Source organism: Cupressus sempervirens, chromosome 2, assembly GCF_028749045.1.
Source record: "Cupressus sempervirens isolate cs-2001-9-10 chromosome 2, ASM2874904v1, whole genome shotgun sequence".
In the NCBI taxonomy this organism is placed as follows: Eukaryota; Viridiplantae; Streptophyta; class Pinopsida; order Cupressales; family Cupressaceae; genus Cupressus; species Cupressus sempervirens.
In genome coordinates, this window is record NC_143119.1 from 390,089,812 (window position 1) to 390,113,791 (window position 23,980).

The window sequence follows — 23,980 nt, forward strand, 5'->3', positions numbered from 1 at the left end:
CTGTCTTCAATGTTCAACCATTTCTTGGCTTGCGTTTTTATAACTTGACTCTTCCAAGTGGCACAAAAAATAGTATTTACTATTTAATTATAGTTGTTAGTTTGGAAAAAGAAAATAGAGAGAGTCCAAAGACTGGACAAAGGGGATTTGGTACTCTTTCAGGACAACCAGACAAATAATGAGGTGGTAGCAGGAGTGCCTCTTGGCTCTTCAAAGTGATGCCGACAGTAGTATTTACTATTTAATTTAGTAATTAGTTCTGATAAAAATAGTCAGAGCCTATGGACTGGAAAAGTAAATTTGATACTCTTCCAAGACAACCAAGTGTGAATGAGGTGGTAGCAGAAGTGCCTCTTGTATTAAAAGAGGGCATGGAAAAATTTTAGTGAATAATAAATGAAAAACTGTTCGACCTTCACTTGATAAATTACAACCAAGAATTGACACATTCCTTTTTCACATAAAGCATCATGTGCACTATGTCAAACCTTTTAGAGGAATTCACAATACACAGTTTTCTGTCCACTCATCTCAAGAAACCAAATATTTTCTTTACAATACAAATTCCATCCCAATATTCCTTTGCTTGTCATGTGAGCAAAGATGGCAGCATGTCCACAAGCACTGCTTTTGTAAATTTTCTGCGATTCCATTCTGCCTTCAACAGTAATAAATGCTACATACCTCAGAATCCAAGTCTCCACTGGCTAAAACTTTGTAGCACCAAACTTTCATGTTCAAATGCAACTTAGATGCCTTTACGTTGCTCATCCTTCCCAACATTTGTTTTCTTCTTAGAAACTTTGGATGAGTGCTTTGCTTTACCTTTTCCATTCCCAATATCAGAAGATTTCTGGACAAGAGTAGCACCATAAATCAGTTTAAACAAGATTAGAAATAATTTGCCGGTTGACATAGAGTAGAAGTCAAACCTTTCTTTTACGATTCTTCTGACGCTGTCGTCCTTTATTTCCTTTTCTTGAATTTTTGGCCGACTACAAAATACAAAAGAACAATATACTTAACAGCCAAGCAAAGTGAATCTATGAGGAAAACAAGCTGATACACTAGGATGCATCCAAGTTAAAAAAGAGAAAAACTTACCTCTGCAGAGGCAACCACCCTAGCATGCCTTTCTGCATGAGTTTCAGCATCCTCTTCTATCTCTCCATCACTGTTAAGCATAAGCTTCAGCCTTCCTTCTGCAAATAGCTTTTGGGATCGAGCATGCCTCTACGAGCACCAAGAAAAGAATGAAAAAATGGCAAAAGCTAAAAGAATATATGGCAAAAAACAAATATATTTTTGGCATGGAAAAGGCAAACACATCTATGCATAGACGTAAAACAATCACTAATATGGCAAGAAGTTTACTTGCATCTTTTTTGCTCAGATTAAGTTGTTGCATGGAAAGGTGAAGTTCGTAGAAAATAGCAAAAAAAGCACAACGGAAATTATTATAATCTTTTGTCATTATAATTTTAATAAATATAATCTACAAATGTTTTGACAATACTTTCTTATACAAAAATATGATGGAAAGCAACTAATATATTTCATGTGTTTGTGTGAAGCTATCCTGTTATCAATTCCCAAGATGATCAACTATGAGAGAAACAATACGAACAACACTATATCCCATCACAGTGAAGATTGTGTTGAGCAAAGATGTTGTTTTTCTCTCTGGAACCCTCGCCACTAATCCTCTCTAAATGTAAAGATTCATCAAAACTCACAACCTTGTAACGATGCATCTATTTTTATGGAACAAAATTAATGGTACCATATAATTTAAAAATAAATTTCCAGGGCTTGAAGTGCAGGGAAATTCCAAGAAAATACCAACTACAACATGCAGATGTCTATAAACATCATATCAATTTCAAACATTTTCCAATTTATATACCAAGCAAATTTCCATTTAAGGAAGAAAATGAAACAGCTAATTACTAATTAATCATTATTTGAAATTTTGATTGACAGAAAGGCCGCACTCCTTGTCACTTGTACTTACAAATAACATGTCACTGGACATCCAGAATAATTTCCTCAATTTAACTGTTCAACTGAATCAAACTTCTCTCAGCAGTGTTTCTAACTATTGTTATCAATGATCATATCTAAGGGGTGAGACAGTTACATTTGAAGTGCATCAACTTACTCAAGATGAATCAGAAATCCAGTCTGAACATATGTTCCACAGCATTTTGAGGACAGGGAGACAGCCGGCTATGCGTTTCAGAGATGGCAGTCCAAGGGCCATTTTTAGAGGCCAATAGGAGGTAGTGATATATAAATTTTAATACTATAAATATATGAATTCAGAATACATAGATACATATATACATACACACGCACATACACACACATATAGATAGATAGATAGATAGTAACTGATACAACAATATCAACGTGTGAATAAATCATGGGAGAAGTGGCATTACAGCATAATAAACTTCAATAAAGTAGTATAACAGCACTCTAAAACATCAATTACCATGGTATATATTATGTATCCAAATGTCTCAAACATATACACAAAAGTCCCAAACATCAAATACAATAGTCTAAGAAACTAAGCCTTATTTAGGTTGTGATATTACCTATCGGGATTCAACTGTGTGGATTTTTGGGTCAATGGGGGTTTGGTAGCACATGGTTTATGTAATACCACTTGGTAGTTTTGTGGGAGCTTGTTACTATAAAAGCAACCACAGGGGTAGTTGTTGATAAGTAAGAGACAAAGCGAGACAAGTTGTACCATGTGTGGAGGTTCGAAGCATGGCATGAGATGTATGGATTCATGCTTGTTCACATAGATTGTTTGGTTGTGACTATGGCTTTAAAAGCTTCCATGGTTGTATTGCAATGGTGTTTTACTAAATAATACATGGTGATGGATGTTTTTGGAAGATGGTTTTTCCCCTCAATGAGGATTTCCCAGGGTATATCTTGTGTCACATTTTTGTGGGTATGTTGTCTATTCTCTTGCATGTGGATTTCAAGTGCTTATTTATTTCAAATTTATGGTATGGGTTATGTGGAAATGATAAGTTTTTGGTTGCAAGTTTCCTTACAAAGAAAGGGGAGAAATGCAAGTCTAGCATGAATCTCACTAAATAAGTGTTAAATCATCATTAAATTGAAGTGCTTCCAATTCAAGACACTACACATACATATATACAAGTCCATATAATTGTTCTTTATCCCAAATAAGAATTAAGAAATAATATTTTGTGAATCGATATTAAGCTTAATATTATAGCATGATTACTATCGCACAATGCTTGTCAGCATTATAAATAGTTTACTTCATCACTCTTCCTTGAAGCATGTCAAATATATTTATAGTCTCTTATCTTCCCCCCGATTCAAATTCATTTGACATATAACCAATATGATGAAAATTTTGTCATTGATGTCAAAGCGATCACGGAGATTGATTGTCATTGATGTCAAGTATGAGAGAAAACATATCAAAGAAATGTTATATACATATACTTCAATATAAAGACAGCTAGAGAAGTAATGAATATAAGAAGCAAAAGAAAGGAATTGAAAGATGTTGAACATCAAGGAAACTATTGGCTAAACAAACCATTGTTATGAATGTATTGATTGATTGTTTTTTAAAAGTTAAAGAAAAGAATGCCGTGAACAAGTTGCAGGATATGATATGAGCGTCTAATTCGTATTACATCAGTCAAAGATTTCCAAAAAGACATGGTCTGGTTAATGCTTAGAACAGTAATATTGCTATTAATTTTTCAATCAAAAAGAGATCAAATTAAGTTCCTTGCTGGAGTGACAAGACATATTACAGACTGAACATAGAGTTGAGACAGCAATGAAAAGACAACAGAGCATAAATACTACAATCATATGTCAGCTACCAAATGTGATTCCATGAAAATTCCAAGTCAGCAAATAAAGGAAATCCTTAAAAGGGGTTTGTGTCGAGGGAGCCAGAGCAAGTGAACAACATCTAGATGATTAACGGAAGCAATGATGATCACCTGGACATAGAAGTTAATATTCAGTAACTGATATAACAATGTACAGGGGAAAAATGTTGATGTGGATGTCTGTGTGTGTGTCAAGTAATGAGGATTGAATGTCAGTGAACAAATTATAACAAGTATGCTAAATAGTGTGTATGTGTACAAGGTACAAATACAAATGAAATACTTGTCTTGCGGCAGAGTACTCAACAATAAATGAAAATATTTGAACAACATAATAAAGAGATAAGCTGTGATCAAGCCCGATGAAAGATTATACAAATGAAGGAAGGGACAATGTTAAAGTCAACAGCATTTGAAATTAGAATCACCCAGTCAGTATTTGAGTCGCATAAGACAAAGGATGCGCTACACATATTAAGTAAAATATATGCAAGAGAAAACTGCGAACACATATAACGTCTATGGAAGGATGCAAACTATGTATGATGCATATACAAATTAAATCATTATTATGGCACACAAAGTTGCCATTGAGAATGAACAGAACAATGCTATAATCAGAAATTACCTTAAGTAATAAACTGGAAGAGTCACCATTCGAACCAGAAGTTAACACACAAGTCATGAATACCAGAGTTAATGAAAATTATTTTACAAAGATTAAATTTACGGCAATCATGAACACTGACTGAATAAAGAATTGAGTCAACAGAGTTCAACGGTAATTACAAAATATCAATGAAGATATCGAAACCCAGCCAGCATATTTGATGAAGAATATATTAAGGAGGTGACAGAGCGATATTCAGGGAAGTAATACAAAAATCAGAAAATGGAATAAGACAGCAAATATAAATATTGATAAGAAAAGAAAAAGCTAAATAAAGTTTCTGAAGTGGAAGTCATAGAAGACACAATTTGTCCTACTCCTATTTTGTCTTATTCCAAGAAAATACAGCGATGACAAAAGAAGACGCATTTTAGACGAAACAATTGTATTGATGGTGAAAAGGCATTTTACAGAAAATAATGAAAATCGGAAAAAGGCAAACAGTGTTCCCTATGATTAAAATATCAGTTATCGGCAAGAATCAATATTGTATGCACTAATAATAAACAGAAATAACTAAGAGGTTAAATCGGCCACGTCATCAGAAGAGACAAAAATGATATTGAGGACAGAACAGGGGAAAGGAATCTTCAGCAATAATTAAATAAGTCTGTATGAAGGGATCGATATTAGTCATCTTGTCTTGACTCCAACTCATCGGGAGTTTCTATTGATGAGTTAGCAATGATAATTATTGTCAGCTGAATGAAGTCACACAAGCAGATTAGTGAGATGCAATATATGTATTGTGTTCGATTTATTACAAATAAGCGGTCAATATATAGAATGGTACAATGACAAACATAGAATTAAAGTGTTATTAGAAAATGAAGATCCCTAGTATTGATTAAATTTTGTTAAGAAAGGACGGGACTTTTGATTGTCTAAGGTTATATTTTCTTATATTACCAAGTATATTTATAAGGAATGTTCCAATTGTAAAAGAAGGGAGTAATAAAAAGGGAGTGTAAGAGCAGAGCCGTAGAGAAGATTGTATAAAGAGAACTTCAGTGGTATGTGGATGAGTTAAAAGAATATATATGTGTATATATATTTAGATTTGTCAAAATCTGATATATGTACATATGTATGTTAGAGTTATAAAAGAAAACTTATGTGTAGAATGTATCTTAAAGAATATCTACACCAAGGAACATCAATGAAAAGGATTGCAGACTGGTTGAAGAAAAATATAGAAGAGAAGCATATATATATATTGCAGAAGAGCAGTTGTGCTAAAAGGTATCCATCATTAGTTGAATAAGGAACATTGACAAGGTAGAAGAGAAGTTAGTGTGCAGTGGGTTGGTGCTCACAATTACAGCAGTAGGGGTTGGTGCTTCCAGTAGATTGGAGCCTACGAAATGTGGGAGTTGGAGCTTCCAGTGAGTTGGTGATCATAAACATAGAGGTTGGAGACTCTAGTAGGTCAAAGCCTACAATACATTGTAAAAGAACAAAGTATATATAAAATCATTTATTGTCATGGTTTTCTCCCGCATTGGGTTTCCACGTAAAACTTTGTGTCATTGTGTTCATGTGCATAATTGTTTATTTCAGCATTTGGAAGTTAACTGTTTGGATAAAAGTTTTAAATTGGCAAATTTGTTATTATACTGATTCAACACCCCGCGCCCCCCCCCACCCCCGCTCAGTTTAATCGTATGCTCTTCACAATATATATTTTATAATCTATATTTTTTTCCTTATTGATCCTTCCATGATTGAATGTGCTTAATGGAGTGCCTTCTTATACCTATCAATTAGAAGCGGCGCATCTGTTCATGAATGACAGATGCCACTCTTTGTAAATAGCTGATTAGTCCTCTATCATAATTGCTATCTATCTTAATAGAAAATTGATTTATTTTTCATGTATTCACTGCCAATGATCCTCTTTGATATTTAAATATTATATTTTGTTAATTAAAATTGTCCCTGTTTACATGTTGAGTTGTAAACATCTTCATTAGTTTGTAATGCTGATGGTGCACAACATAACTAATTATGTTGTTCAAATCCTACTCTCAATATCAAGAAACTCTTTTGTGTGCTTCTTTTGTCACGATTCACAACATGCTAGAAAGGTAAATGTCCGAACCTTTATGTGAAGTAGTGTCAATTGAACTAGAAGAAAACAAGGTACAACAAATGCATCTTCTATTCTAGTGATAGATGAAGCATGTTAACTCAGCATTACTGGTATCCAACTCGAAGGAGTAAGCATTCCAATACATTGAGGATACGTGCAGGTTGGCATGAGTATGATTTGTACTAGTTATAAAACCAAACTAATTGCAGCTATGTAATGTGAATATTCCAGGGAGTAACATGGTTGCTCCTGGTTGATTCGCTTAGGACTCGTTTGTTTCCTAGAATTGAGCTAGAATTGCAATTTTCCAAACCAGAATTTCCGAATTCCATGTATATTTTTAAAAATTGAAAATGGAATAGGAATTTTGAAATTCTAATTTTAACCCAAAATGAGCATAAGGATCCTCAACCTATTAAATTTGAAATTGGAATTGGATCTAGAATTGAAATTAGAATTGGAAAACCAATTCATGTCGAATCCTTCTGAAAAAAGGGGTAAAGATCTCATTCGGCACCCTTTCATTACTTGAATATGCAGAGCCGACTTACAGAGCTAAAGTCTATATGGGTAACGAGTGCTTCCTCTTCAATGGACATTTTCTTTGGTGGGTAGTCGTTTATACGAAATACTGACATGCATTTTCAAAGTGAGAATGGTAGAAAGCATCGACATCCAACCCCAAGTTTGCAACAATCATTTTTGTGATTTTCTTTCAAAGATTTGATACAGACAAAGTGTAAGTTGACACTGTTTTGCTGCCAAACAATTTTATTAGAGGGAAATGTACAATAGCTTTGAAGAAAAGGTGAAGTTGAATAACATACCAAAAATTTGAATTCCCATTTCGGAATATCTTTGCATATATATTTGTGCAGTGGAAGCTGGATTTGTTAAGTCTGGAATGTGAAGAACCTCATGATTTTGAGTTCAGTAATAAGTGTTCAAACAATAAGGAGTTCAGATTTTGAGTTCAGTAATAAGTTTTCAATGGACTATGTAGCAAATTCTAGGGTCAGCGGTTAATAATGCTCTCGTAACTTCCAAATGGTCCTAGTGTTTGCATACCATGATTATCTGCTAGGATGACATTGACAAGGGTTTTTGTTAATTTTGGCCTGCACAATTTCTCCTAGGTTGTTGGTATGATTTTGATGTCTACACCAAGACCTACTGACCTACAATGATTTATGCGTGCAATCTTTGCACCCTGCAAATCTTGGTTGGTTGTTTATTTATTCCGATATTTTCCAAATTGTTCCAACTATACCAAAAGATTCATTTGTTGTATCAATGAAGACAACTTCTTTAATACGAGCACTTCTTCTGAAAAATGACCTGTTTCTACATTTTGCTGCTGCTTTATTGCTCTCGTTGTATTCTCAACTATGTTACCATGTTGTTGCTTTGTAGGATGAAAGAAGTTTAATTTGTCGTCTTCATCTGATTCCTTAATTGTTTCCTCATTTATATTCTTTTTGTTTTCGGCAGAAACAATCTGTTGGCAAGTGAGTACCGCAGTTTTGTTTTTCTTGTTTCTTGATTTTCTATTTGCATTTTCTTGACATGTTATATCCTCCTAATATTCTTCTTTAGAAGTATCTTCACTAATCGATGTGTCTAAGGCCACTTATCCAATCTTTGACACCTCACTCCTTGCAAAGATACTTTTCTTATAACTTTGGTCCCTCTACTCAGCCCCTGATGTTCATTGCTGTTAGATTTGGGTAGGGCATTCTGAAAAATGTTGTTGTCCCTCTTGCAATTGTAAATTACAATCTTCATTACTGTGAAATACGCAATTTTTTCTTCTATTTGACCAACATTCTATGGCATAGTGTCTAGGCTTCCTGCATTTGTAGCAACATGTAGCCCCTTTATAATTTAATGACCTATTATCCTCCTAGTATAAGTTAACAGGATCGTGGCCTCTATAGGGGGATAAGAATCCAATTTGTATTGATACAGATCTGAATTTAGTTCAATACGCAGTTCACCAGTTCACTATGCACAGATGCTCAACACAAACACCAAGTCAATAGTAGTGTACCCCAATGATGCACCCCACCCCCCACCAAAATCCCTAGCATCCCTGGAATGCGGATGCACCTAGATCTGGGGGACAACGTCCCAACAACACCACCAAATCATCGTCGTTCCGCCGGAAATGTGGGGACGTTGTGGTGTCCACGAAGGAAACAGGGGAATGCCTAAGGTTCCCTTATCACGACAAATAGATAAAGTGCATTTTAAAAAAAATATTTGCCACGTGGATTCTACCCTTGCCCTAGGGGTATATGGGACCCATCTCTTGTAGTTTGTACTAGTTTTGGTATCATGCTACTCAATGGAGTCATCTTTAAGATTAGATACTCATACTTTTGATATATAATATATAATACTAAATATAACTCTTCCATTTTCTTATTCGACTATGTAAAAATTTATTGTTCAATGTTCAATGTTCAAGTATTTGGTAATTCTAATTTACTATTTTAATGTTTACATCTTTATGTCTTATATTGTTATACATCTTTTCATAAGTAGCATTTAAGTACCGCATGTATAGTATGTAGTATGTACTACATACAGACATTGAGGCCACTCTATCCCCCTATTCTATCATCCCCTCATCCCTCAGGGCAGTGTAACTATGGTCAATAATTGATATTGGTTGTTGATAACTTCATAAATATTATTCGCTATCGACGGAGTCAGCACAAACAAGGTCTTCAAACACATCTTTTGAGACAAATTCCATGATAAAATAAATATTCATGTTGAATTAAATCTTTAAAAACAAGGCATTATCAAAGAACACAGATAAAAAGGGTATATATATATATATCTAGATTTATACATATAGATATACATATCTATATGTATACATATCTATATGTATACATATCTATATGTGTATATACATATGTATATACATATATATAAGGCATTATCAAAGAACATAGATAAAAAGGGTATATATATATATAAGGCATTATCAAAGAACACAAATAAAAAGGGTTTATATATATAAGGCATTATCAAAGAACACAGAGAAAAAGGAAATATTTATATATATAATAAGCTATATTATATTGTGTCAATATTTGCATCATGAGTTTGTGCCGACTCCATTGATGTTTTTAAAACTTATAAATATGGCTTAATATATGTATATTAATATTAATTACAATATATAATTTGATGCATAATTCAAGAAAATGATAGTAATACCTTGGCAATTGGGGTGAAGAGACCACAAGAAGGGATGAACAATGAAGCAAAAGTAAAGGCTACATTGTTAACAATTCATGTGTGTGAAGCAGTTGATGTAAGGAAGCTACATTTGGAAGGAGATTCATCGATCACAATTACAACAATCATGAATGATGCATCTCAAGTATCTTATCCAAATAAATATATCAAGATAAATAGAGTATTACTGAAGGAATTTGAGGATTCAAGAACCACTCATGTTAGGAGAGAAGGTAATTTGGAGGCAAATGTTAAGTCCAAATTGGGAATTCGGTTGGTGGAAGAAAGAAGAGATAAAATTTTGGAGGAATATCGAGATACAGGTGTATGGTTGGATTGGAAGGTAAGTGCATAAGGATAGCGGTGATTGAATGAGCATAGAAATAATGGTGATTGAGGGGCAAAATGTGCAATGGGTAATGATGAAGTCAAATTTCAAACTAAACATGCCAACCTAGCTAAGCATGACGAATTCACTCATTCCTTCCCAAGGCTAATGGATTAATGATAAGTGTATCAATAGGTGATAAGGAGGATAATATGAGTATGATGACAACTTGAGTGTGGGAGTACCAAGAGCATTTATCACTTGATTCAGAGTGTAGAAGGGTCTAGAGGCAAGTAGAAATAGCTAAAGTTGCAAAGAATAAAGATGTGGAGAGGGAAAAACCTAGTTTTCAGTTGAAGCTGTGGTATAGGATGTGGGAAGAATGGAGACTAACTTCTTCCATAAGATGTTGCATTCACAAAGACCCTTTTGCAGAAACATATCCCAACATAAACTAAAGTAGATATTTTATTGTAAGGAAACTAGGTTCATGGAGATTATAAAGAGTTTATTGGGTGCAGTGTTCTTGGAAGTTGATTATCGTTATAGGGTAAACGTGCACATCTCTTCTACAGTAATGGCATGGGTACTGCAACTATGAACATGAGAGGAGACAATGTGGGTCATGAAAGCAATGGTAGAACATGAATGGTTGGGCAGAATGATGCCAATGTTCTCATATGCAAAGTCATAGGTAGGTTTCCAAGTGGTGAAGAAGGGATGGTGGTACCTCATTGACTCTCAAGAGACTTTCCAACATTTTTTAATTTAGAGTATGATTGTGAAGAAAGAATTCAATATAAAAAATGCAAAGAAGAGTTGGATTTTGATAAAGCACTATGTTAGGGAGAAAGAGTTGGAGGAGCAAAGAATTGAAAAGAGAATCATGTGCAAGAAGGTGGTTGGGGAGCAGCCCACAACGAGGCAAGGTGGTAAGAGGCGGGTAATGGAGGGGATGTTCTTTCCTAAAGGTTTATCAATGGTAGCAGAGATCAAGGGCCATTGGAGATGATGATGGTGGGCTTCTCTAATTTGTAGGTACTGAGGTTGGTTGGGATGTTTGTTTATAATATCTATAGTTAATATGGAGTAACTATTGTAGCTTTCCATAGTACATTTACTCCAAATTTGGTGAATGGACATTTTGAAAATTTGCAATGGTTGTTAAGAGCTTGCATGTAATCGGATAAGTTACAATAGCTTGGACATTATGCTATAATAGGTAGTGTAGATACATGTAGCAAACTTGAGTTTTTTTATATGAAACATAAGCAGAGTTTGAATTATTAATAAAATAACATAATTACTGATAAAAAAGCGTTTGGCATCGCTAATTATTATTAGTCAGCCCGCCAGATATAGGAGTAGGTGTTATCTAGTTCATATCAATAATGTGATACTTTTTTCATAGTCACCCTACTCGGCAGCAGAGGTCATCATTAATGAATGAATCCCCTACTAGGCCCTCCTATATTTTTAAAAGTAAAGTTATATATATTTAATTTGTTTTTGTACTAATGAACCCAAAACACATTTCAAATTTTCTTGAACCCACGACCTAGTTCTTCAAACCCGTATCGTAACACAAACCCAAGTCTACAATTAGCTCTTGGTAATTTTGCAAAAGGGTACTTTGTAATGGGTTAGCACTTTTGTTGTTTCTCTATGGTGGTTGACAATATCCAACATCTTGTGTATACAATGGACACTTTGCAACATAGTTCATAGACTTGACTTGAAAGATACTTGGCAAGCCCAAAAAATTTGAACCAGCAAATACTTCAAAAAGGGCTCAAAGATCCAAAAAAAAAAAAAGTTTTTATCAACCTCCATCTAGAAAGAACAAAATGAAATTTGCCCACTAATTCAGTCGTATCCTCCAAACATTTATTCTTGCAAGTACCTGTACCAGGAGAGGAAGAGGAAAACAGAGAAGTTACCACCCGCAAAAGAGGTCCATTGGATTCCGCATTTAAAATGGAGGAAACAGAACTCATTGATCAAGCCATTGCACATTGCCTCTATGCCAATGGTCTTCCTTTCGACTTGGTGAGATCACCATATTGGAAGGAAATGGTGGCAACCATCAAAAAAGCACCAATTGATTACAGTAATCTTGGGTATGAAAAGGTGTACTACTCCATTGCAAAGAGAGAAGACTTTTATAAATAAAGCTCTTCAAACTATTAGAGCTTCTAGGAAAACTTTTGATATATCTATTGTGTCTGATGGATGGAAAGATGCAAGAAACTGGCAATCAATTAATGTGATTGCAATGTCCCCCAAAGGGGCAAAGTTTTTTAGGGTAGTTGATTGTGAAAGAGAAGTGAAAGATTCAAAATTCATTCTAGAATTCTCATTGAGACCATAGGGATGGTGGGTCGTGAGAATGTGTTCCAGGTGGTTGCCTACAAAGCCAAAACTTGTAGGGGTGCAGGTGCTTTGGTTGAGAGTCAGAATGACCATATTTTTTGGACACCATGCACCGTACACTTCCTCAACTTGGTCATGCAACAAATTGGCACCCACATATATTGGGTGAAGCAAATATACCAAAAGGGAGAGGAGATACAAATGTTTGTGATAAACCACCAAATACCACAATCCATATTCAGATCCTTCTCCAAATTGGAGTTTTTGAAGGTAAATTGTAATTAGTAAATTTTGATTATTAATTTAATTTGAATAAATTTTATGTTCATGTTCAATTATCCAATTTTATATAACTTTGCTTAATATTTATTGACATGTTAACTTTCTTAAGTTGTTAAGACCTAATTTGCATCACATACTATTGTTATGAGATGACTTGTCAAGGTGCAAGGGCATTGAGCCAAATGGTTATTTCTAGCCACTGAGGTCTATGGAAGGCTTCAAGTTCAAAGAGAGCCCAAAAGGTCAATGCTTTGGTCTTGGGTGACCATTGGTGGCCTCATGTGCAATTTGTATTGGATTTCATTGAGCGTATCATGACTACGCTACACTTTGCTGATACAAATTCACCTTGCTTGGGGCATGTGTACAATGGCATGGACACCATGGTAGAGAAGGTAAAACTTTCCACACAAACACATGAGAATAACCCCGCACAATGTGAAGCCTTATGCAATAAGGTGGAAGCACTCATTTGTCATCGTTGGGAAAAGATGATCACCCCATTGCACCCTCCTTGCATATGCCTTATCTCCAAGGTGCTATAGCCAGGAATACTTGCTATCCTAGATAGAGTTGCACCATATGCGGATGAAGAATTGCTACTAGGTGCTACAAGGCATTTGCAAGATTTCCAAAACGATGAAATGCACAAAGAGGTGAGGCTAGAATTTGGCGTATTTGCTTCGGGATCAAAACTTACTCCATATGCAATAAAGGACCAAAATGACATGGAAACTATCACGTGGTGGTACATGTATGGTCAACCATACAAGCATCTACAACCTCTTGCAATCAAGATCCTCTCACAAGTTTTTTTTGTTTTTTGTTTACCACTTGTATTTTACAATTTAGTGTTTAGCATTCTTTAATTTTCTTTTCATTTGTATGTTTAATTTTGTGAACACTATCTAGGTTGCAAATTCTTCTGCTGCTAAACACATTTGGAGTACATTCAGTGAAACACAACCGGTTGGGCTCAAATAAAGTTGAAGACTTGTGTAGAATGGTTATCAATGCACAATATATAGGATGGTATAACATGAATTCAGTAGCACCAACAATACATTCATTACTCGTACTAGAATACCAAATGGTGAGGAAATGTTATTACTTTATTGATCACTACAAAATTGAGTACATCATCCATATTCCAAAGTTCTTATATAAAGGTCGATTCGTTGGAAAGCTAACTGATGCATCTCCTCACTTCCTAACTACCCAAACCCCACAAAGCATAACTAGTTCTAATTACAATATTACTTATTACTTACTATATTTATCCCCCCACCCACCAACAAAAAAAAATTGTCTTCCAAATGAGTACCCAACAACTAGAAGAAAATCAGACTTCAAGAAGAGGGTTGGGAAGACAGAGTCCTTGAAGATCTCGTTAAACCATTTTTTGTTTGACCCGAACTCCCTATAAAATCTGCAAAGCATCCATCTTCTTTGCTTCTGCTGCTGTGATTTTGTCTTCCAAGGCAGCTTTAAAAGCCTTGCACTGTTTTGCCAAAGCAGCCTTTTCAATCTTCCACTACTTAGCCAACCGTTGGGCCAAGTTCTTTCTTGGTTGGAACTCTAAGTATGTCCTTCGAAATGCAACTTCCATGTCTGCAAGTGTCTGTATGAGAGGTGGTTGTTCCTGAGCTAGAGGTATAGTGTATTGTTTTATCCATTCTGTAGCTATTTCCTCTTGTTCATACCCACTCTGCTGAAGTAACTCCCAGTCGGTATGATAGCCTTGATGCATAAATGCTACCAATGATTTAGCCGCCCCAGCTATGGCCCCCATTTTCTGATTTTTAGCCTATGTGATCACTTCTTTAGTGAAATGCTCCATAGCTTGTAATTCTTTCAGGAACATTGTAGCTTTGTCTTCGAAGGAAAATGTCTCAATTGGTCCTGCTCTCTGACTCTGTATTTCTGTGGGATCTTCATCCTCTATTTCTAGAGGGGTGGGGAAAGGTGAGAGACCATCCCTTCTTGCTCAAGCAGTTTATCAGCCTCCTCCAAAACTATGTCATCAATCGGCATATGCTCTGCAACTGTAGTGCCTTCTGCCTGCTTCTCCTTTTGAACATCTATTTGGCATGTGGGTTGCACCACCAAAGCAATAGGGTGGACCACTTTTGTACCCTATGGTGTTTGCAACCTCACCTTGTGTGCACACTGTTTCTAGCATCTGAGCTCTATCACCTTAGTGCGGGTTGTTGATCGGATGGAAACAGTTGCATTACTCTAAGAAGGTAAAGTCTAGTGGCCCCACATTGCAAGATTTGTTGCTAGAGTCGGTTGCCTTCCCCCTTCTGTGCATTCGCCTTGTCCCTCTCCAAGGTACGACCGCCTTCACACTCCATCGTATTGGTGCCTCCCTGGGCTCCTTCCTCTGTACGGACACCTTCATCCATCACCTATTAGCTACTGCAGCATCCCCCAGCATACTTAGGTCAGGTTGGTAAATTTGGGCATACTCAAGCACCTCTGTGGGCAATGGTCCTCCTATTGGTGGTAAGAAGGTGATATCCCCAGGCGTGCCTTTCAAGTTTCTGCCTCATGGGAGTCTGAAGATGTGTCTCTACTACTCTCCCCCTCTTCAGAACTATCCTCTCCAACCTCCTCCTATCTTGAACCCTCAATAAATGCTACCTGCACCGCCACTTGTTTTGGTTTCTTTTTTCGAGGTTCTCCTCCACCTACTCCACAGGTGTCCAAGTGCACCCAATATGTCATTGTCGGCTTGTAGGGTTCCACTATGTTTGTCGAAACCAATGTCCCTCTATGCTCAACCGCCAACTAAGTACGAACTGCTTCCAAAAATAAGGCTATGGCACGATGTGGCATGTAAAATGCCTTATGCCTCAATTCCATGAATCCTTGCAATCTTTCTGAGGAATTGTCCACAGTTGTACACCTGTCCCCTATGCAATCCATCAACCACCGGTAACATCCATAGAGCAATATGTAATGTGTGGTTGTCGGCTGTGAGTTTGCTTTTGACCAAATCAACAATGCAATGCCATTCTTCGTTGGCTATGAACACCTTCTTAAGGCCCCTATTGTTCTTCAAAATGCCTTCCCATTCCTACTTCGTGAGATCATTCCTAGACATTAATCCCAACCACTTCTTTTCCTCCATAGTCATTAGGGTTTTTGTCAACCCTTGTCCTTGATAAAAACCTTATTTATTTCCTTGGCAACCTAGGAAATTGTTGGAGTTTGCTACAAATACTGGATCACTAATTTATTGCTTGCTTATCACATCCAACCACCATGGTGTGTAATATGGATTCACTCTTTTATATCAAAGATCAACATTGAAATTATTTTATCTACCTAGGCTTTCTGTAGCGCCTCTTTCAAGGGATGGTCATCTTTCGCATGCTCCCACCAAGTGCGACATTCACTTCCCATGACACTTTCAAAGGTAATATTGGCAGTCATAGTTCTTTCTACACTTTTCAAATACCACTTTTCCCTTTATCCCTTTTTCTCTAAGTATGTCCTTTGAAATGCAACTTCCATGTTTGCAAGTGTCTATATGGCAACCGTAGTTCTTTCTGCTCGGATTTCCCAATCTTAGCTTCACCATTTTGTGGTATTTAAAGGAACCCCAGGTGTCTTTAATTTCGTTCCTACTCCAACAGTTCTTGTGCACATGGCTTGTTTCTACGCTGGGTTTCTCTTGGTGACTCGCCCTTATACCTGTCCACCTTAATCGTACGTTGTTTCTTTCTCCTTGTACAACTCGTACTGTCCTTTGTTTGGTATGTACCTAAACTGCTCGTACCTCCTTATTGGCTAGCCGTAAGGCCACTACCCCCTTACTCTGTACGTCTGACCGTACAATGCCCCTTCCTCCTTTGTGTCATACGATCGATTGGATCCGAGCGTGTACATTGGTTGACTTGTTCTATGCACTGGGTCTGTATGGTTGTACCTTTCATTTTGTATTCGTACGGTTGGGCTCTCTTCCTCTGGTTCGTATGTTTGTTTGTATGGCAGCCCATAAAGCTCTTCCTCCTTGCTAGGACCATACGGAGATGGTGCTCGCTCACAGCCAGACTCGTTCGTGGATGACTTGGTGTCTTCTCCCATGGCTCAATCATGTATGGCCCCTTCGTACCCGTACCTGCCTTCCTTCATACGTTGAATATCCATCTTGTACACTGATTGCCTCCCTCCCTTGTTCGTACCGTACTCATGGTTGATATGTGCTTTTGCATTTAGACAAATAGTTCTCCTCCCTTTTAAGTTGTTTACTTAGGGGGGCCAATAATAGGATTTGATTTTAATATTTCCTCCTTAGCACCTTTTATTATTCCTCCTTTTACCCCTCTATTGTGAACTTCTCTGCTTATGTCCAAGTAGCATGTGGAATGAGTCTCTGTTCTTTTGATATAAAGCTTCAATTTTGATCCATTAACTAGGTCTTTTAAAGGATGATTATCTGATGTCAAAAATTTTATAGCTCCATTTTCTTTTACTTCCATGATTTTGTATGGCCCCAACCATCAAATTTAAATTTTTCTGGCATTATTTCATTTTTTCTGTTGTACTTGAGTACCAATTGCCCAAGTGCAAAATTCATTCTCTTCAAATGTTTATCATGCCAAAATTTTCACCTCCTTTGTGCCACTTCTATTGCCCACCGAGCTAGTGTTCTCGTCTCATCAAGTTTTATTATAGTATTGAACCTTTCCCTTAAACTTTCCACATCTCCCAACCTGTGTTCCACTGTTATTCTCAAACTCGATACTGTATATTCCATAGGCATCACTGCCTCCTACCCATACATCAAATAGAACGGAGTCTGCCCGGTAGTGGCTTTGTAAGTAGTTCTATATGCCCATAAAATAGCAAGGAACCTTTCCTCCCAATCTCCCTTTTCAACTCCACAAGTCTTGTACAAGATTGTCACGAGTATTTTGCTTGTAGACTCTGCCTGACCATTTGCCCTTGGATAGTATGGACTTGAAAAAGAATGAAATTTTTTTTACTCACTTGTCATTGTCCTAATTGCCTAATTTACAAAGTGTGTGCAATGGTATGCCGAAGCTTGTTACAATTTGCTCATAGAGAAATCTGGCGGTACAAAGGGTTGTGTTGTTAGGGAGTGCTCATGCTTCTGCCCATTTTGTGAGGTATTCAGTTGCCAGCACTATGTATCTGCATCTCTGATTGCTACTTGTAGGCAAGGGTCCTACAGAGTCCAACCCCCATTGTTCGAACAATTCTTGTGGTTATGACAAAAACAATGGCATGAAATCTCTTTTTAGGGGTTTTCTAGCTCTCTGGCACATGTCACAGTTCAAAACCCATTCTCGAGCATCTATATACAGTGTGGACCACCAGAGTCTAGCCAACAACACCTTTCTTGTTGTCGCATCCGGCCCCATGTGACCCCCTGCCAACCCTTCATGGGATTCTCTCAGGACTCGTGGAATTTCTTCCTGCATAACACATCTCCTTAATACCCCATTTGGTCCCATCATGTACAATAATCCTTCGATCAACTAGAATGTCCTACTTTTGAGTGCAATCTTTCTCCTCTTTGTTGCTGGCATCTCTCTTGGAAAGGTGGCAGTTAACAAATATTGTCCAATCCTTTCATACCACTAAGGTAGTATGGCAATTTGAAATAGGTCAGCATCAGGAAAATCTTCATTCACTCCGCTGCCAGAGGCTTCTCCTAACTTGGTTCTTGATAACTGATCTATAATTACATGACTTTTTCTTGACTGGACTATGATCTTAAAAGTAAATTCTTGCAAAAGGATTAGCCATCTACTCACTCTCCCTTGAATCACAGGCTTATTCACCAAATACATTAGTGCTTAATGGTCAACAAAAAATGTAAAGGGAGTAGCTAATAAGTAATGTCTAAAAACCTAAATTGTGTAGACCATACCTAATGCCTCCCTTTCAATGGTCATGTAGTTCTGCTCCGCTTTTGATAGTAGCATGCTCACAAAGTACACTGGATGGTCCAACCCTTCCTTCCTAGTTTGTGCCAAAGTGGCACCTATTGCATTATTAGAAGCATCCACATGGACATGGCATTCTTTGCTCCAGTCAGGGTACATGAGAATCGAAGCACCTACCAGCGTATTCTTAGCTCCTAGAAAGCCTTTCCTTGTTCTTGCTACCAGCAAAATCGTTCTCCTTTCCCAGTTAGTTTTTCTACAGGTAAAGATACTTCAGCAAATTCTTTTATAAACCTCCTGTAGTACCCTGAGTGTCCCAAAAACAACTTGACACTAGTTACTTCCAATGGAGCTTCCATGTCTAAAATGACCCTGATCTTGTTGGGGTCTATTTTCAATCCTTCCTTGCATACTGTATGACCAAGAAGTCTACCTTGTGGGACCATAAATCTGCATTTCTTTGGGTTCAAGGCCAGCCTTGCTCTTCGACATTGATCCATGCATTCACTAATGACTTTGAGATGATTCTCCTTTCCACTATAGACCATAGTTACACCGCCTTGGGGGACGGAGGGACAAGGGGACAATTTCCAAGACAAGGGGACAGAGGGGCCTTGATTTGGGGACGGTGGGGGGGCGGCGGTGGGGGGACGGCGGCGGGGGGACAAGAGGGTGGTGGAAGGAGCAGGGGTGTCTATACTATACATATGGTACTTAAAATGCTAGTGATGAAAAGATGTACTGCAATTATACAATATAAGATACTCTATATATCAGCCTTCAGATGTACAAGATACAATTATACAATATAAGATACTCTATATATCAACCTTCAGATCAATAGTATGAGTATCTAGATTCTACTATCTGATAGTGATCAATGATCATATGAGTCCTGACATAAAGATGATTACAATAAGTATCATGTGCCATGAATCATGATATCAAAATAAGTATATAATGCAAACAAAAACTACTAGTCTCCAAGAGTCCAAATCAAAATGTCAAATCAATGAAGGAGACTCCTTGGTGCCCCCCGCACCCCCACACTCGAAGACTTCTTGTCGTCTCGGAGACCTCTCCCCATCTTGGAGACCCCTCGCCATCTCCAGCAGCGGCAGCGCTCTAAGTGGCGCCCCCTGAAACATCGAGACGCCATCCCCCCGTCCCAAGGATGTCCCCGTCTCCAAGACAGCCCAGTTGGGGGGGGGAGGGACACGTCCCCGTGTTACACTGCTGTAGACGGACCAATCATCTAGAAAGGCTCTGAAATTTCCTACCCACATAAATGTAGTCTTTAGATTATCCTCCTCAGCAATACTAATTTGATTATATCCTAAAAATCTGTACAAGGAGTAAATTTTATGGTCGGCTACCTCTTCCAAGATGCCATCCATAAAGGGAATTGGAAAAGGATCTTTTATAGTTACCGTGTTCAAGCCTCTTAAGTCAACACATAGTTGGATTTGGTTACCGCCCCTCTTCAATGATATGACTATAAGAGATACACATTCACTAGTTTGTACTTTGAATATTATCCCGACCTCGAGCATTTTTTGTGATTTCTTCTTGAACTTTGGCTGCATAGTTCGTATCCATTCAATACGGTCGTTTGCACACTGGTCTTGCTCTTGGTACCAGTGGTATCCAATGAACACACAACTCCGGGGGCACTCCTTTCAAGTCCCTATACATCCAAGCAAAGACATCCTTATACTCTAGGTAAATTTTAAAAATTGTCGCCTTCAACACCGAATCCTAGTCATCTCCGATAAGTGTCTCTTTAGGTTGATCCTTTTTACCAAGGTTTATAGTTTGCAAATTGGCCTCCTTATTTTCTACTTTCTCCTCAACTATATGTGTTGGTTTATTGTTGATAATAGTCGTGCCCCTCCCTGTATTCCTTCTAGCCCTCTAGCTATCCTTCCTCTGATTTGACTTCTTGGATTTGCAACTTATTACATTCTGGCTGAAATACTTCATAGTCTCCCATCTACTAGTGAAACATGTCGTTAAGAGAGCTTATCTCATCTTCTGAGCATTCCCCCAGCCGGAACACTCCTCCTTCATCTGGGTCCACCCCTTTTCTATCTTGACCTTCTGACTCAGAGTTTGATGCCAGGTCTTGACTCACGGGCTGGTTCCTTAGGTCTATTGTGTCCTTTCTACTATCTACCTCTATGGACAAATTATTTCTCTTCCAATTATGGGTGGCTTTTGCTGTGACTAGCCATCCTCTTCCTAACAGTGCATCATACGCTTTCTTTTCTACGGTGATCACCACAAAATCCAGAAGGAATTGTTGTGTAACGATTACCACCTTTTGCCCATCAGGGTTCCTATTGGCTTGATTCCATCCTGGTTTGCACCCACTAGTTGGAATGTGGGTGGCCACAGTGTGGATTTCCCTGTTGCCTTCCATGTTTCCTCAAATAAGACATTCATGCCAGATCCTCCATCGGTAATAGTATTCGATAGTTTATACCCCATTATTTCCATTTTGACCACTGTTGGTGTATTTCCTATCCCTATGGTGAATAGGGTGTTGTTCTCCTTTCCAGTTTGTGCTTCCTCTTTCTTCTCCTCTTTATGGGGCAATTAATGCTTACTCGTGTTAATACTACCCATGGTTGAGGTTGTGTTTCAAGTAGATCGGCAATTTTCATTAGAATAGTGGTCTCCAGAACTCGTTTCATGATGTTTGGTATAGGTCGGTCAATAGGAAGTTTATCCGTACTTACCTTCCCTTATGCTGTCATGTTGTCTTGAATGTCTTTTCTCGCTTCATGAAATCTTTCGTTTTCCATAGCAGCATCTGAGTAAACTAGTTTCCTAGATTGCATTCTTGTGATAGCAAAGACTTCTCTTTCTGGTTCTACAATATCCACCATGTTCACCCCTTTTTGCCTAGGGCAATTAGCATCCTCATGATGGCCTAATCCGCACCATTTACACAACATTCCTCCATCCTATCCTCCATTCTGACAATCTCTTGCTAAATGCCTCCATTCATTACATCACCTACATTGGATCACAGGTCTTCCCTTAGAATCATATTGTATTGATCTCCAAGGTGTGTTGTTATTGTTGTTGTTATTGCTATTATTAGTATTCCCTCGTCTATTGTTTATGTAACCTCTAGGTGAGGCTTCTGTATTTGTATTTCATGGAGGGGTGGAGGGTAGTATGGATTGTTCTCCCTGGATGAAGAATACTTGCACGTCCTATGCTTTTAGATTGTAAGGACAGTCTTTGATTGTGTGTCCTAACACCTGACAGATCTCACAAAATGCTTTTCATGCGCATGTCCCTTTTGTATGGCCCTCCTTTTCGTAGTCTATGCACCATAGTTCCCTCCCTTTTCTTTTCTCTTCCTTACTTCCTGCTACCTCCTTCATTAATCTCATCATATTCTTCATCTGGGCTTGGATGGTTTTGGATTCATCCCTACTTTCCTCTGAGCTTTCATTCCCGCTTCCATGCCTCTTGGCCTTGGAGGTTTTGTTCTCACTTTCTATATCCATTACATGAGTACAAGCGTCAATGAAGGATGACAGTGGAACTATTTTCAAATTTTTACTCAGGGACGACGTCAACCCTTCAATAAACCACCTTTTCTTCAATTCATCGGCAATATTGTTGTCAAGCTTTCTATCAATTCCTTCAACCCCCTACTATACACTCCAACAGATTCATTCTTCCCTTGCCTTGTATTTTAGACCTCTGTCACTATTTCATCATCGTCCCAAATAAGTTTGAATTCTTCTTCCAAGGCTGCATGGAGATTATTCCATTATTCTTCTTGCCTGCGTCCAAATTTGTATGCCAATCAATGGTTATACCTCTTAGTGTGGCTGGAAATGCTTTTAGCCATTCATTTGCATCATTCTCTTTGTTTGCTTGTCATATGGTTATGCATGTTTTACAATGACCTGCGAGGTCCTCCGAGTCGTCGCCCGTGAATCTAGGGAGTTTTGTTTTGTCCATTGCCATTCTTCTACTATTTTTCCCTCCTCCCTGAGCGCTCCCTCCTACCGGGATGCTCCTGTTGGCCAAATTTGCCTTCCCGCCAAAATTGCCACATTTGAATTCAAATATTAAACGGTCACCTTCCACCTTTAATATTAAATAACGTTAAAGGGAAATGCGAAATAAATGAAATAAAACCTTATTGTATTTCCCCATTTTCCTGAATTTATTTCCCGACCCCACAACTTTTCGGACCATCAAATCTTGCATAGATCCACGGTGGGCACTTTCCCGCATCATGAAAGTACCCTATCCTTATGCGATGCGGGCAAGCGCCTAGCTGCCACATGGCGTGTGGGTCCTGTTTCTTATAGGCCGCAGCAAAGTGAAGATGTCAGGCTGAGGTGGCAAATGTGTATTGGCATACGACTAGATCTCTACTGGTAGTCGCTTTCCCGCATCCTGTATTTTGTCAAACTTTCTAACAATGCGGGGAAGTGACGTTGTGACATGTGGACATGCGGGTCCGTCTTCTATGTGAGCCACAATGTGACAAGGTGACGAATGGGACTGAGCTGGTGCGCGGGAGGCACTTCATTGGCCAGATTCTGACAATGTGCGCAAAGGGTGGTCCATGTTTCATTCGCCGTCAGATCGATTATGATCTATGGCGGGCACTTTCCCGTAATATGGAAATGAATGAATTTTAATGGATGCGGGAAAGCACCTTGAGGACACGTGTCCTTGTGGGCCCGGTTTAAAAGGAAAGGCGAGCGCAATTGGGAGTTGACATCACAAGAAAAGCTAACACTCTTGTAAGTCGTCGCGGTTAAGTTAAGCTGGCACGATCAATTGACTGATGGGGCAGTCAACTAATGAAGACCTTGGGAGGTGGAGGAAAAATAAAAGGCGATTGGCCCACGTGGTTCATCTTGGTTGCAGGGTTTTGTTTAATTGCCAACCTTGCTGATTTGTAAGCTAGAAACAAAAGAAAATTGGGTTTTCTCGCGTAATTTGATCTTCTGATCGATCCCAACCACTCCAAGTTAATGCTGGGGTTTAAGCGATGCAATGGGCACTCTTCCCACCGTCTGATCATCCATTTTGAGGAGTTTTAGCATTGATTGGCATCGTTTCCATCACTTTAGGGTTTATTCTGGTTAGGGTTTGCATGATTTTCAT

The 23,980-nt window shown here is 38.1% G+C and overlaps 1 protein-coding gene across 1 annotated transcript in view; it reads right to left on the bottom strand.

The window, feature by feature from the left end:
- Positions 1-202: 202 nt before the first annotated feature.
- The window catches only part of LOC149572771 (uncharacterized), a 103,267-nt gene continuing 79,489 nt past the window's right edge, over positions 203-23,980 (bottom strand). The window contains exons 5-7 of the mRNA XM_089813843.1: positions 1,105-1,233; positions 933-995; positions 203-853 (exon numbers count right to left, since the gene is read on the bottom strand). Coding sequence (XP_089669969.1) covers positions 749-853; positions 933-995; positions 1,105-1,233 — 297 coding nt within the window. The 3' untranslated portion in view covers positions 203-748. The remainder of the gene's footprint in view (positions 854-932; positions 996-1,104; positions 1,234-23,980) is intronic.